The 16123-nt window shown below is 38.7% G+C and overlaps 1 protein-coding gene across 1 annotated transcript in view; it reads right to left on the bottom strand.

The window, feature by feature from the left end:
* Positions 1-16123, bottom strand: part of GUCY1A2 (guanylate cyclase 1 soluble subunit alpha 2) — a 479090-nt gene that overhangs the window by 67100 nt on the left and 395867 nt on the right. The window contains exon 7 of the mRNA XM_086339009.1: positions 2270-2424. Within this exon, the coding sequence (XP_086195135.1) occupies positions 2270-2424 (155 nt within the window). The remainder of the gene's footprint in view (positions 1-2269; positions 2425-16123) is intronic.

Below are 16123 nucleotides of genomic sequence, written 5' to 3'. Positions count from 1 at the left end.
CTTCATCCTTATTTTAGTCTACTCCTCCTCTTATTCTAATACTGTGTTCAGGGTTTCTTGACCTCAGTACTAGTCTATTGTAAAAAAGTGTTTACTTTCATACATTTACCTTTTGATTTGTGGTCTCCTCCATGAAGATGGAGATCATATTTATGCTGTTTATTGTTGTAACATTAGTGCCTATCATAGTGCTTGGAATATTAAATAAAGTATTAGTAGAAATTACAAGATTTGGGACCAGTAGGAGACAGTATCTTTTACAGTCTACACAGATGGCAGCCCAACGTATTGATCTATGCCCCATTTATGTTTTTCTCAGGGGGAAGTTGTTGGAGGTGGGGCATATCATAATAGAATAAAACGTTTCAATGCTTACTATATTTGAAATGATTCAATTTTTTAGACATTATAGATCACCAAGTATCATTACAAACTTCCATCAATGTGATAAAGATTATGAAAATTTAAAGACAGCACCAAAATGCTCAGACTCTGTGTGACTTGTGGGGTTTCCTTTATTAGTTACATGTAAATAAAGCCAGCTAGAGCAATGACAGTTAAGCTTAGGGTATGAGCTCCTTGCATGGTTGATCCATTCTTTACACATCAGTTTTTAAATAATGGAGTTTCTGTAAATCTACACTGACTTATACAAACAGGAAACATAAATATTAGCTCCATGATGGGAAAAATCATAACCATGGTAAAAGGATATATGTTTGGGGGTTGATCTTCAGGAATTTTCCTTACCCTGTGGTCTAGAGCCCAAAGTACACAGATCTAGAGAAGCTTCAGATCAGTGCTGAAGCTTTTGAAGAGGTTTAACATGGAAATCTTTGTGACATCATCTATATTATGCCCCAAATTGTGTCAGAAAAATTGGGAGAAACTGAAAAGAGGCAATACCCTTACATAAATACCCTAAAATGACATGTAGTTCTTTTTTTTTTTTTTTTGACATGTAGTTCTTAGGAAACATTTTCTTGCTTTTATATTTGTAATTTCTTCCCTTTCTCATGTGCTCCTCAGGAATTAGGAAATATTTATCTTTCATCTAAAAAAACTTAATTTCCTTTTATATAGATGTGGTATCAAAAATTTCAAAATACCACCATTTTGTTTCTTATTATAAACCAACATTTATTATGTATATATTTAAGCTTTCTGCTCCTGGGATTTTTGCTGTTGTTGTTAACCTGAGTAAACGTGGTAGCCATGTTAATAAAAAATATCTTTGGCACTATTTCTACTTTACAGTTTTAAGAACGTGATATCTGAGTCATTTAAATCATGGAATTAGTGAAACAGTTTTTACACCAAAGCTTACTTAACATTGGTCTTCCCTTGTAGCTCAGCTAGTAAAGAATCCGCCTACAATGTGGCAGACCTGGGTTTGATCCCCGGGTTGGGAAGATCCCCCGGAGAAGGGAAAGGCTACCCACTCCAGTATTCTGGCCTGGAGAATTCCATGCACCATGCATTGTATAGTCCATGAGGTCGCAAAGAGTCAGACACGACTGAGTGACTTAAACACACAGACACACACACACATTACCTAACATTTAGCCAAAACCAATCAGGAGATATTCATACTGCTTTCTTAGTATAGAGATGTTTATCTTACCAATGCATTTGTTCACTAATTTGATAAATATTTATAGAGGGCTCATTATGTGCTAAAATTATTTTTAAGTTTTGGAGATATAGTGGTGAACAGACTTGGTCTCTGCCCATATGGAGCTTAATATCTAGTGGGTGAGATGACATCCACCAGGCACAAAATAAAGTTTATTTCAGCTGTCAAAATGTGTAGAGTTGTCAGATATGACCTTTAAGATAGATAAAGTTTGAAGTTTTACTCTGTACCCAGTATATATTTAGAGTCCCTATTTATATTCACTATCCAGAAAAATAAAAGAGACAAATATCTTTATATCCAAAGTCAAATGACTTTTATAAACATTGAGGAACATTTTGAAAGTATTAGAATTTCCAGTGTGATGCAGACTCTTAATATTTTCTCTCCTGTATTTTAAACAGGAATACCTAAGAAGGACAGAGACTGTGGGAAATGACAAACCTGATTTACCTCTCAATCAAGTCAAGTTTTCTGTGTCCTTTCTTAGGGTGCAATTTAAATTTTGTGTCATAATTGCTATCTTTCAGACTGGATGGATCTACTCATTATTAGAGAATAACAGGATCAAGACAAAATAGAGTGTCACAAGTGACAGGCTATTAGCATTAGGCAATGGCAAAGAACACTTACTGGTAAGTGGTTGGGCTGACATTGATGCGTCGAGGGTGACTTCCTGATTCGAATTTGCTTGCCAGCGTGACATTATTTCCAAACAGGCAATATCGTGGCATTCTTACCCCAACAACTCCAGCCAGCACAGAGCCTGAGTGAATGCCTATCCTCATCTAAAAAAGAAAAGGAAAAAGAAAAAGGGTATGCTTATGTTTTCATTTGGTATGCAATTATTTTAATGAGAGGTTGTTACTGTTGTTCAGCTGCTAGGTCATGTCCATCTCTTTGTGACCCCATGGACTGCAGCATGCCAGTCTTCCCTGTCCTTCAACATCTCCCAGAATTTGGTCAAACTCATGTCCACTGAGTCAGTCGTGCCATCCAACCATTTCACCCGCTCCTTCCCCTCAATCTTTCCCAGAATCAGGGTCTTTTCCAGTGAGTTGGCCCTTTGCATCAGGTGACCAAAGTACTGGAACTTCAGCTTCAGCATCAGTCCTTCCAATGAATCTGATAGGGTTGATTTCTTTTGAGATTGACTTGTTTGATCTCCTTCCTGTCCAAGGGACTCTCAAGAGTGCTCACAAGTGCTGCAACTTGAAAGCATCAATTCTTTGGTGCTCAGTCTTCTTTATGGTCCAACTCTCACAGCCACATATGACTACTGGAAAAGCCATAGCTTTAACTATGCAGACCTTTGTTGGCAAAATGATGTCTCTGCTTTTTAATACACTGTCTAGGTACTGCTGAACTATTAGACTCCTAGCTTCTCAAAGTCAGGAACTGGGGGTCTTAGTTATTTTTATCAGCCATATCTGGACTATTATACTATCAGTGAACACAGATGTTGTGGGAAAAAAATCAATGAATGGTTTATTATAAGAAAAAACACTACATTTAATTTTCTACATGAATCCAATTGTGTTTTATGTTAAATCAGGTTTATTTGTACCTAATATGCTCTAAATGTTCTCCCTCCAGTTATTCTCACATAAAACCTTCCTTTTTCCTTCATAGCATTAAACATAATTGTAAATTAAATGTTTATATTTCTTTTTATCTGTTCATTTAAAATATTTTCATCTCTACTTTAGATTTCTATTTCTAAATTTACTAATCTTCTCTTTGTAAAACCTTATCTTTTGCTAATCACATCCAGTGCATTTTTCTTTTTAGATATTGAGATTTTCATTTCTCAACATTCAATTTGAACATTTAAAAAAATCTTTCAGGTATCAAATTAATTTTTGAACATACAGAATACTAGTAAAATAACTCTTTTAATACTTTTGCCTACTAATTCTACCATAGGCTCCAGTTCTGTGTCAATTTTGATTGACAAATTTTTCTCATTATTATGGGTTATATTTTTCAGCTTTTCTGCCTAGTAATTTTTGGTTAGATAACATGAATTGACTTTGTTGAATGCTGGTTATTTTTATATTCTTATATATATATTTGAACTTTGTCCTTGGATGGGGTCAAGGTACTTGGAAACAGTTTTTCTTTTTTCTTCCAAGTCTTGCTTTTTAAAATTTGTTAGGCAAGTCATGAGCTGTGTTTCATGTGGGACTATTTCCCACTACTGAGGGGAGAACCTTCTGAGTATTATACCAAATGCATATGATTTATGAGGTTTTTCAGTCTTCCTGGTGGGATTAGTCATTTTTTCCAAGTCCTGTGTGAATTCTGGGAATTTTTTTCTTAATCTTTTCAGGTGTTTTTTCCCCACTGGGCTAAGGTAGTTTTGTCACATACAAACAATTATCGGTAATTTAAGGAACATATAGGAGGCCCATTGGAAGATCTCTGGTAGTCTCTGTGCAACTCTCTTAGTGGTACTCTGTCCATGAATTCTAGCTTTTTTGGTCTTCATAGACTCTCAGCTTCAACTCTTCAACTTGGGGAGTTTGTTGAGTTCCTCCTGATTTGTCTTTCCCTAAACAACTTGAACATACCCCCCAAAATATGCCAGGGAAATCATATGTTTCCTCTTGTTCTCTCGACTCTCAGGCATCACTGCCTTCCACTGCCTAATGTCCAACATCATGAAACTGTTCTTTTGTACATTTTGTCCATATTTTTAATTGTTGATGGTGGGAGTATAAATGCAGCCCCTGTTTTTCCACATTTGGTGGAAGCAGAGATGAGACATATATTATTTTAGGAATGCAAGTTACCTTAAAAATTTAGCCTGTTTCTCATGAGAGATTGTCTATTTGGATTTAAAAGTTAAAAAAGGCAATTGTTAGCATAAGCTCCTATACCTGACACAAAGTGAGGCTAAACAAACCAAAATGCTGGAGTTTGAAGCAGAGAAAGTTTTGTTGCTCAGTGATGCAAGGAGACAGGTAGCTCATGCTCCAAAAAAATTTCAAGGTCCACAAAATGTTTCAGCAAAGCATTTTTAAAAGTCAGGTGAAGGAGGGGGGTTGCCAGGTATGTGTATGTGATCAGTTCATGCAGAGTTCTCTGGCTGATGGTGAGGTAACAGGGTGGGGTCACAACAGTTAACATTATCAGGCACTAGGAGGCACAGGGCTATGTGTTCATGATCATGAAGTAGTTAACAGCTTCCATTTGGTGAGGGGCAAGGATTCATAATTGTGAAACCCAGGAAATGCACATCAAACATTATTATCTAGGTACCTCAGAGAGGACATGTGGGAAGGCCTGTCCCAGGAAAACCCCATAGGGTCCTGCTCAGTTATATAATGAATGGTAGTATTCCTTATTGGAGAAGGCAATGGCACCCCACTCCAGTACTCTCGCCTGGAAAATCCCATGGATAGAGAAGCCTGGTGAGCTGCAGTCCGTGGGGTCGCTAAGAGTTGGACACGACTGAGCGAATTCACTTTCACCTTTCACTTTCATGATTGGAGAAGGAAATGGCAACCTACTCCAGTGTTCTTGCCTGGAGAATCCCAGGGACAGAGGAGCCTGTTGGGCTGCCGTCTATGGGGTCGCACAGAGTCGGACGTGACTGACGAGACTTAGCAGCAATATTCCTTATAAACAAGCATAAAGCACTGTTTTCTAATATTAGCAAGGCATTTTGACAAAATATTATTATATATCTTTGGGCTTCTATTTGCTTTCAGAGGGTTTATTATATTAAATTAATTTTAGGACTGCCTAAAAACATCCAGACCTTAAATATTGTTAAGTTATTGATAATCAAATGTTGACAAATAAAGATGTCAGGTTGGACCTGTGATCTTTTTAAGTGGAAAGACAGCAGAAATTATCAAGTAGACACATTGTACAGCCTCTATATTCTGTGTTTTTAGTCTCAGAAGAAGACTCTATACCTCAGATAAACTATATGGAAGGGTTATATGGTTTCACCTCTGCCTCATTTCAAAAGACCTGAAGCTGTTTCTTGTTTTAAAACCAAATTATCATAATGATAATTATTATAACCAAAAAAATACTGAAGACAAAACCCCCAGTATCCTTGAGAAAGGTTGCTGGAGAAATGGTAATTTTGAAAAACCCTTATCTCTTAGAAGACTACTATAAAATATGCACAAGAATATCAACAAACACAAAAATTGCTCAGATTCACTGTTTCTGTCACTATTTATAATGGAACAGGACTCAGAAAATTATTTACTCTTGGATGTAAGGAGATACCGTTAAGAACTTACAAGCTTAATCATAAGACTCTATTCATTATTTTATTTTTACTTTTCTAAACAACTTTTTGAGATTTCCTAGTAATTGTTATGTTATAAAGAAATCACTGATTGCCACATTCAGAATCTTCCAAAAGCATGTAGCAGGTAGGCAAAGGAGAGAGCTACTTTTAACTGGCAGTGAGGGATTTAGATTCATTTTGGCAAGATTAAACTTCAATTGGTTAACCATCAGTAACATTTGCATCCATCTAGTCAGTATACCCTAGTTAAAGAGGATTTCTTTGCACTAAACCAGTAGTTGTCAACTGGGGCCATCTGTGCCCCTCAGTAGACATTTGACAATGTCTGGGGAGGTTTTTTTTTTTTCCCCCACAACTGGGATGGAGAACTACTACTGGCATCTTTTCAGTAGAGCTAGGACTTCCCCTGTGGCTCAGCTGGTAAAGAATCCGCCTGCAATGTAGGAGACCTGGGTTCGATCCCTGGGTTGGGAAGATCCCCTGGAGAAGGGAAAGGCTACCCACTCTAGTATTAGGGCCTGGAGAATTCCATGGACTGTATAGTCCATGGGGTCACAAACAGTCAGATATGACTGAGCGACTTTCACATTCACAGAGATTCCCAGGATACCTTCCTCAGGTGAAAGAATTTTCCAGTCCAAAATAGCAATAGTGCTGAGATTGAGAAACCCTGCATTAAACAGATATACAATACATGCTTTAATAAGATCAGTGCTTTGGTGAATAACACTAGACTTCACTTTTTAGAGAAAGTTTATGAAAAAAATTGTGCTTGTCCTAGGGATTTATTGAAAAACAGTAACTTTAAGATCTATCTTGAAGTTAGGATATCTATTACTCAATCTTCCATACTTATATGAAGTGCATGAAATAATGCAAAACTTAGGGGTATATAAAAATTCCCAATAATCAAAAGGTCCAGTTATTTTCATTATGCTCTACTGATTATTTGCCAAGGAACATAAACAACTGAATTTTAAGATAATATTTATTTGAAAACTCTTAAAAAGAGAAGACTTACATAGTTCAACCCCAGCTAGTCAAAACTGTTCTGATTTAGTTAAGTAGGAATGTTTAGATTGGGAGGGCAGCACAGATCCATTAGTCTAGCTCCCTCAGTTTATAAATAAAGTCAAAAGAAGCACAATGAAAAGAACAAATTAGTGTTAGAGTTAGCTATGGACCATAGGTTAGTTGACTCTGGGTTTAGTGCACTATAAAAAACACCCAAACTAAAAACATATATATATATATATATATATATATATATATATTCTTGGGCTGTTTTTACAAGGCCTATCAGACCAAAGAATACAGTAAAAAAAAGCAAAAAAAAAAAAAAAAAGATTTAAACTGGTTTGCCTACTTTACATACACAGAAGGACTAGCGCTTTACAACTGAAACTCAAAAAAAAAAAAAAGTTATACATTCATTAAGTCCAAGATCAGAAGACTTCCACCCCTCTTCCATCCTTGTTCATGCTTGTGTGTGTGCTCAGTTGCTTCAGTCATGTCTGACTCTTTGTGACCCTATGGACTGTATCCTGCCAGGTTTCTCTGTCCATAGGAATTCTCCAGGCAAGAATACTGGAGTGGGTTGCCATGCCCTCCTCCAGGGGATCTTTCTGACCCAAGGATCAAACCTGCATCTCTTATGTCTCCTGCATTTGCAGGTTCCACCTGGCTTCTCCACACTAAATCTTTCTAACTGGCCTACTCACCATATCCCCCAAATGCCTAGTATACCCATGCCTTTGAGATTTTACTCATGTTAATAGCCTCACCTGAAATGCCATCCAGATGGTTTACTAGATACTCAGAGTATAAAGAAGAACCAAAAATGTATGTACCCTTTCTTCTGGGAGTTTTCATTTGAAGTAAAAGAGTAACTAATTGAAATTATAGTAAATGCTAAACAATTGAAGTGTTTTTTTAAAAGCACTTTAAAAAAAAAAAAGTTTTTTTAAAAAAGAAGGCAGTATGTAGGCAGTAGAGGGGTAGGGTTGACCAAGTCAGGGACATGAAATCGCCCTTAAATAATCTTTAAGCTTATGCTGAAGAAGGAATGATTTTGGCTAGGTGGAGAGGGGTGGCACAGTTGTAGTTAGAGGAGTGGGAGGTAGAATGAAAATAACAGGCAAAGATCCTAAAACCTAAAGAGATTTGGTACATTTCAGCACTGAAGGAAGGCAATTCAATGTGGCTCTTGCTTAAAGAAAAAGTAAGAGAGAGAGACAGGGAATAAAGCTGAGGGAGTATGCCTGGCAGATCATACAGAATAAGCTTTCTCAGTCTTAGTTCTATTGACATTTTGGGTCCGATAATTCCTTTCAGGGAGAAGTCGTATTGTACATTATAGGATGCTAAGAGTCCCTGGCCTCTATCCATTAAATTCTAGCTGTAGCTCAAAAGCAGAGATTATGTTTGGGTAGTTTTGTTGAATAACCCAAAAAGTATAGACTTTATAAGCATTCCCAGTTCCATTATCTACTTAATAGTGGAAAGCATTCTCAAGCCAATAGCACTATGATTTTCTTTAGGCCATTTTCTTTCTCCTACTCCAGGTCCAGGAGTAGGCCCTGACTGGTAAGTGTGTGTCAGTCCTCCAGTGTTAGTAATTAGTTTAAATAATTAATTAAAAAATTTTAAATGGCATTTTAAGTGAGGTCATTAACATGAGTAAAAACACAGAGACATTGGCTATACTAGGCAATTTGAGGATGTGGTGAGTAGGCCAGTCAGAAAGATTTAGTGTGGAAAAATATGAACAAATTTAAGCTAATGGGAGAGAGAATCTCAGAAATTATGTGAGAGCTACAAGAAGAGACCTCTTTTTTGATGTTGAGGCTCGGAGCTTCAGGGGGCCACCTTATGGAACCTGAGGAGGAAACTAACATGGAGCAGGCAAACCAAAGGGAACAAAACAGAAGTCAAAGTCATAGTAACATCATATTTTTAGTTGTCTCTAGCCTCAGGTGAAGTTAGTCCTACCTCTTAGCTTTTCAGTTATGAGTCAATGCATTCCTTAATTGTGTCATCTTTTTTATTCTGTCATTTGCAAAACAAGGACTCAAGTCTTTCTGTTCATTAGCTATGTGGTTTTAGTCAAGTTAACTAGCCTATCAAAAGTTATGTGTACAATAATAATCATAGTACCTTTTCAGAGGGGCTGCTGGCAAAATCAAATGAGGTAAACTATAAGACAACAGTAGGCACTGAAAAAAAAATTTCCCTTTCCACACTTGGTGGTAGCCATTGCAAAGCTTATGGTGTGAAGGATGAAGTCACATGCTTATTTACAATTTAGTAAATAGATAGCAGTGGAGAAGACTCTTGGGAGTCCCTTGGGCAGCAAAGAGATCAAACCAATCAAACCTGAATATTCACTGGAAGAACTGATGCTGAAGCTGAAGCTCTAATACTTCGGCCACCTGATGTGAAGAGCCATCTCATTGGAAAAGACCCTGGTGCTGAGAGAGCTAACTTAGGCAGGTTGATAGGCAGTCCAGGGTCCTTTAAGGAGGAGGTGAAGATTCTCCCTTATGCTTTCCTTAAGCCTTGTGCAACAATGTATCTTGCCTGAGAGAACTGACTTTTCTTTAGATCTGGGGCTAATGAATACACAGCAATCATACATGTTACTCATGGAAAATGCTTTTCTTAAACCCCATTATGCTATGCTAAGTCACTTCAGTTGTGTCCAACTCTGTGTGACCCCATAGATGGCAGCCCACCGGGCTTCCCCGTCCCTGGGATTCTCCAGGCAAGAACACTGGAGTGGGTTGCCATTTCCTTCTCCAATGCATGAAAGTGAAAAGAGAAAGCGAAGTCGCTCAGTCGTGTCCGACTCTTAGCAACCCCATGGACTGCAGCCCACCAGGCTCCTCTGTCCATGAGGTTTTCCCGGCAAGAGTACTGGAGTGGGGTGCCATTGCCTTCTCCGTTACACACCATTATGCTTAATCTATGTTAATGATTATAATGGTAACAAATCTTGCCTGGAAACCTGTTTCTCAGCAACAATATATCTCACCCAGAAACACAGTTATCCAGAACTCATTCCTTCTGATTAATCTTGTACTAAAGTTGTCTCAGGATGTATGCCTTGGGAAAGGGTCTGGTGTAACTTTTATGACCTTGAGACTTTCTTTGTATCTATTCTCAGCAGCCAGTTGAAAATTATATAATGCCCTGCTTAAACTAGTGAGGTGGGTCCTCTCCTACGTGCTTCCAGTGCCTTTTACTGGAAGATTTCTCTATCCTTTTTCTCCTTAATGAAACTGTTACACGAAACTCTGAGTGACTGAGACCTCATCTCAGTGAATCCCTCTCCTTTGGAGACCACGAATACCGGCACCATTCACCATCAGCTATCAATGCTGGGAAAGACTGAAGGCAGGTGGAGGAGAGGGCGACATGGTTGATGGCACCACAGAATCAATGGACAGGAGTTTGGTTCAACTCTGGGAGACGTGAAGGACAGGGAAGCCTGGAGTGCTGCAGTTCATGGGGTCACAAACAGTTGGACATGACTGAGCGACTGAACAACACCAACAACAAATAGATTTACTAATTCTGGAATGTCCAAGTGAAACTAAAATCATGATTAACATTATGCTCCTGAAATAGTCCTGCTTGAGCAAGACAAAATACTCAAATCAAAATAGAAAGTATGCAGTAGAAAAAGAAGGAAAATTTCTAGCAGAAAATTGCCAGTTAACTGTTTACTGATGTATGCATTTAAGTATGGTCCTTAGATTTATGTGATTAAGATTTTTAGCTTTTAAAAGTGGCCAAGATGGTGAAGTAGGAAGACTCTGAGGTCACATTTTCTCATGGACACACCAAAATTACAGAGGAACTTATCCATGATAAGAAAGACCATTAATGGAAAAGATCGTGTCCGACTAAAATATCAAGAAGGAACCACAACAAGACAAGTAGGAAGATCAGACACACAGAATAGTCAAGATCAGTACCCCAAGTGGGCAACCCACAAATGAGAGGGTTGTTACATGGCAGAGGTTCTCCCCAAAGAGTAAGAAGAGTGAGCCTTACTCCAGGCTCCCCAGCCTGGGGGTCTTATACCAGGAATGACAAGCCACCAGAATATGTGGCTTCAAAGGTCGAAAGGGCTTATTTTGCAAAAGCCAGAGGGCTATGGAAAATGTAAATGCTACTCTTAAAGGGCACATATAAAATCTCACACACTCTGGGACCCAGAACAGGATCAGTAATTTGAAAAAAAGCCTGGTTCAGATCCACCTACTGATTATGGAGAGAGGCACAAGGCAACTGGGTCTCACCTTAGGGACATGAACAAACAATGTGGCAGCAATTTGGGGGGATTCTTTCTCTGAGAAAAATGATGGTGCTGGCAAGCAGAATTTTGAGACGCTCCCTCTAGCTTCTTAGCATTAGGACCCAGCTCTGCCCACTAGCATGTCTGCACTAAGACTAGGATACCACAGGACAAGCAGCTACCCGGCCAGGGACAGAGGCCCTCCCATCAGCAGGGCACTGCCTTAAGATCCCCTGTACCCCCAGCCATTGTGGGACTCAGTCCTGCCACCAGCTGGCAGACAACTATTTCAAGACCACCAGGACCCTGCAGCTAGAGACTCTTAGACCAAGCTCTTCCCGCTAGTAGGCTAACACCAGTCACAAAATTTTCCAGGGACCAAGCCATACCTCTGCCCACCAGTAGACAGACACCAGCATCAAGACTACCACAATCCCACAACTTGCTGTGTCAGGACCTAGCCGATCCACTAGCAGGCTGAATCAGCTCAAGGACCCCTTGGGCCCCAGTCTCATCTACCAGCAGGAGAAAACCAGCTCTGGGATAACCTTGGGCCCCACAATCCCTAGGATCCAGTCCTACCCATTAGCAGACTTACACCAGTTTTGGGACACCTGTGCTGCAGCCAGCTGTGTGAGAAATTGGCCCTGCCCAATACCAGGCTGATACGAGATCTGGATCTTCCAATTCCATAACCACCAATCTTGGAACCAAGGTCCACCCTCAAGTGGGCCAGAACTAACCCTGAGGCATCCCCAGGACCCTGTCACTAGCCACTTTGTGACCTTACCCTGCCTGCCATGGGCTGGTAGCCACTGCAAAAGCAGAGCCCAGCAACTGACCAGAACAAGGCCAATCATGCCTACCAGACCATATACAGTAGTCAGCCAGTCACAGGAAAAGAATTTACATAGCCCACAAAGGGGGCACCCCTAGAGCATAGAGAACTGGTGACCAGAGGGGAGTGCACTGCTAAGGCACATAGAAAGTCTCCTACCAAGGCCACTTCCCCAAGGTGGGAAAATGTTATCAACCTACTCAACATTAACACATAGAAATAAAAACAACAAATTAGGCAAAATGGGACAGCAGAGGATTATGATCCAAACAGAGGCACCAGATAAAGTCCCAGAACTAAGAGAAGCTGGATAAGCAATCTACCTTATTAAAAAAGGAATTACTGACCAATATCACTGATGATCATAGATGCAACAACAACAACAAAAAAATCAACAAAATGTTAGCATACAGAATTCAAGAAGATGACACACCAAAATCAAGTGGGATTTATCCCAGGGATGCATGGATGGCTCAATATCTACAAATCAATCAATATGATATACCATATTAACAAACTGAAGAATAAAACCATATAATCATCTCAGCTGCAGAAAATTTTTTTGACATAATTCAACATTCGTTTATGATGATAAAAATTTTCAACAGAGTGGTTATTGAAGGACCATACCTCAACATAATAAAGATCATGTATGACAAGCCCATGGGCTTCCCAGGTGGTACTAGTGGTAAAGAATCCGCCTGCCAATGCAGGAGATGTAAGAGACGCAGGTGTGATCCCTGGGTAGGGAAGATCCCCTGGAAGAGGGTATGACAATCCACTCCAGTATTCTTGCCTGGAGAACCTGATGGACAGAGCCTGGCAGGCTACAATTCACAGGGTCACAAAGAGTCAGACACTACTGAACCAACTGAGCACACACGCATGACAAACCCATAGGCAACATCACACTCAACAGTGAAAAGATGAAAGTATTGCCTCTAAGATTAGGAATAAGACAAGGATGCCTATTCTTGCCACTTTTATTCAACATACTATTAGAGCTTCTAGCCATAGCAATCAGTAAGATAAAGAAATAAAAGGATTCCAAATTGGAAAGGAAGATGTGAAACTATTATTGTTTGCAGATGATATAATAGTCTACATAGAAAATTCTAAAGATGCCACCAAAACCTATATAGCACTCATCAATGAATTCAGAAAAGTAACAGAAGATAAAATTAATGAAAATCTGTTGCATTTCTATGTTCTAAATCACATATCAGTGAAATTAAGAAAACAATCCTATATATAATTGCATTCAGTTGAATTCAGTTCAGTCGCTCAATTGTGTCTGACTCTTTGCAACCCCATGGACTGCAGCATGCCAGGCTTCCCTGTCATGAATAAAATACCTAGGAACAAACATAACCAAATACTCAGAAACTATGAGACACTGATGAAAGAAAATGAGGAAGATACAAACAGATGGAAAGATATACCATATTCACGGATTGGAGGACTGAATATTGTCAAAATGATCACATTATCCAAGGCAATTGGATAATACAGATCAATGCAATTCTTATCAAAACACTAATTGCATTTGTGGAAACACCAAAGATTCTGAACAGCCAAAATTACTGTATTGTGTGACAGGAATTTGAATACTGTTGAAGGTCAATTATAGTTAAAAAACAAAACAAAACAAAACCTAGAAGCAGATCTTTTTTTTGTGGTTTCCAGTGGTAGGAATTGGAGTAGTGAGAACTGGATGAAGAGAACCAAAAAGTACAAACTTCTAGTTGTAAGACAAGTACTAGAGGTGTAATGTACAGCGTGATCAATATATGATCAATATTGTTACTATTGTTCTGTGTTACAAAAGTTGTTAACAGACTAAATCCTTGTGTTCCCATCACAAGGATTTTTTTCTGTTTTAAAAACTTATATATATATTTATATATGAGATATTCACTAAACTTACATGTTCACTAAATAATTACAGCACAATGATTTGACTTATGCTGTATCCTTTAAACTTATCAGTGCTGTATGTCAATTATATATAAATAAACTGGGAAAAAAGATTTCAAGCTATTGAAAAGTTTTTAATTGTTACAATAGTAAGGAGATTAAAATGATTATTCACATTCTTAGGTAAGATTGAGGAAAACAAGCACTTCATCCTTATACAGGAATTGGTTAACATTTATTTATTATAAAGTTTTATCACAAAATTGTCCTTTTACCCATAAAATCAGATTAATAAAACTTCCTTTTACATAGTTTTATCTTATTCTGTTGGTCATAACAGTATATTTATGACAAGAAACAATCAATTCATGTTTTAAGTTCTAATTTCAAAAGCTCAGAATTCTTAGGAACAATGCTATCAACTCACATAATCTATGTAGCTTTTACAATTTCCTCTTGTTTCTCTGATGTGCAAGAAAATGGGGAAATATTCTCTTGTGACATTTTTTTTCTTTTGTCAGTGGCCTCAGTCTCCAGTCTAGTGGTATCAACAAACAGCACTTACAGCAAAATGTCTTACTGGGTTCATTTTGATTATTACAGAGGTGCCAATCATAAATAAATTTCACTTTATAGGAAGTATTTGACCAAAAAGTGATTCTTATCACTGGTATGGCAACATACAATTTCTATATTTTCAATAGGGAGGATATTACCCTATGAAAGATCATTAGGAGGGCATGCCTAGAATTTATGGTGGATGGGACTGAAAACAATATTAGAGACTGCTGGGGGATATAGCAATACGGCTCAACTTCACTACTGCCTTCTTATAAGACATTAAATATGTATATGTGGTTATTTAAGTATGTATGATACCTGATAAAAGATTTAAATTTGCCCCAACTTTTAAGAGTATTTTTATTAAGGCCTGTATGGATGTGAGAGTTGGACTGTGAAGAAAGCTGAGCACTGAAGAATTGATGCTTTTGAACTGTGGTGTTGGAGAAGACTCTTGAGAGTCCCTTGGACTGCAAGGAGATCCAACCAGTCCATTCTGAAGGAGATCAGCCCTGGGATATCTTTGGAAGGAATGATGCTACAGCTGAAACTCCAGTACTTTGGCCACCTCATGCGAAGAGTTGACTCATTGGAAAAGACTCTGATGCTGGGAGGGATTGGGGGCAGGAGGAGAAGGGGACGACAGAGGATGAAATGGCTGGATGGCATCACTGACTCGATGGACGTGAGTCTGAGTGAACTCTGGGAATTGGTGATGGACAGGGAGGCCTGGTGTGCTGCGATTCATGGGGTCACAAAGAGTCAGACACGACTGAGCAACTGAACTGAACTGAAGTGCATAGAATCTTGTAGATTTCCTTGTGCAGCATGGTCATTTTGACAATACTGATTCTACCAATCCAAGAACACGGTATATATTTTTCCATGTGTTTTGTGTCAGCATCTTACAGTTTTCAGGGTACAGGTCTTTTGCCCCCTTAGGTTTTTCCCTAGAAGTTTTATTCTTTTTGATGAGATGGTAAATGAGATTGTTTCTTTAATTTCTCTTTATAATTTTTTGTTGTTAGTATAGAAAAATGGAACAGATTTCTGGGTATTAATTTTTTTATCCTATGACTTTACAATATTCATTGATGAACTCTAATAGTTTTTGACAGCATGTTTAGGATTTCCTATGTATATTATCATGTCATCTGCAAACAGTGACAGTTTTCTTTCTCCCTTTCCATCTTGAACTCCTTTTATTTCTTTTTCTTCTCTGAGTAGTGTGGTTAGGACTTTCGAAACCATGTTGAGGAAAAGGGATGAGAGTGAACATCTTTCTCCTGGTCCTGAACTTAGAGGAAATGCTTTCTGCTTTTCATCATTGATCAAAAGCTTAGTTGTGGATGTTTCATGTAAGGCCTTTATTATATTGAGGTATGTTCCTTCTAGGGCTTCCCAGGGGTGCTGTGCATATGTGCTAAGTTGCTTCAGTGGTGTCCAACTCTGTGTGACCCTATTGACTGTAGCCTGCCAGGATCCTCTGTCCTTGGGATTCTCCAGGCAGGAATACTGGAGTGGGTTGCCCTCCCCTCCCCTAGAGGATCTTTCTGACTCAAGGGTCAAACCTGTGTCTCTTATTTCTCCTGC

This window comes from Bos grunniens, chromosome 15 (genome assembly GCF_055505025.1).
Source record: "Bos grunniens cultivar Pamir isolate PY7600 chromosome 15, Bosgru_T2T1.0, whole genome shotgun sequence".
Lineage (NCBI taxonomy): Eukaryota > Metazoa > Chordata > Mammalia > Artiodactyla > Bovidae > Bos > Bos grunniens.
This window is presented reverse-complemented; position numbering and strand designations above follow the sequence as displayed.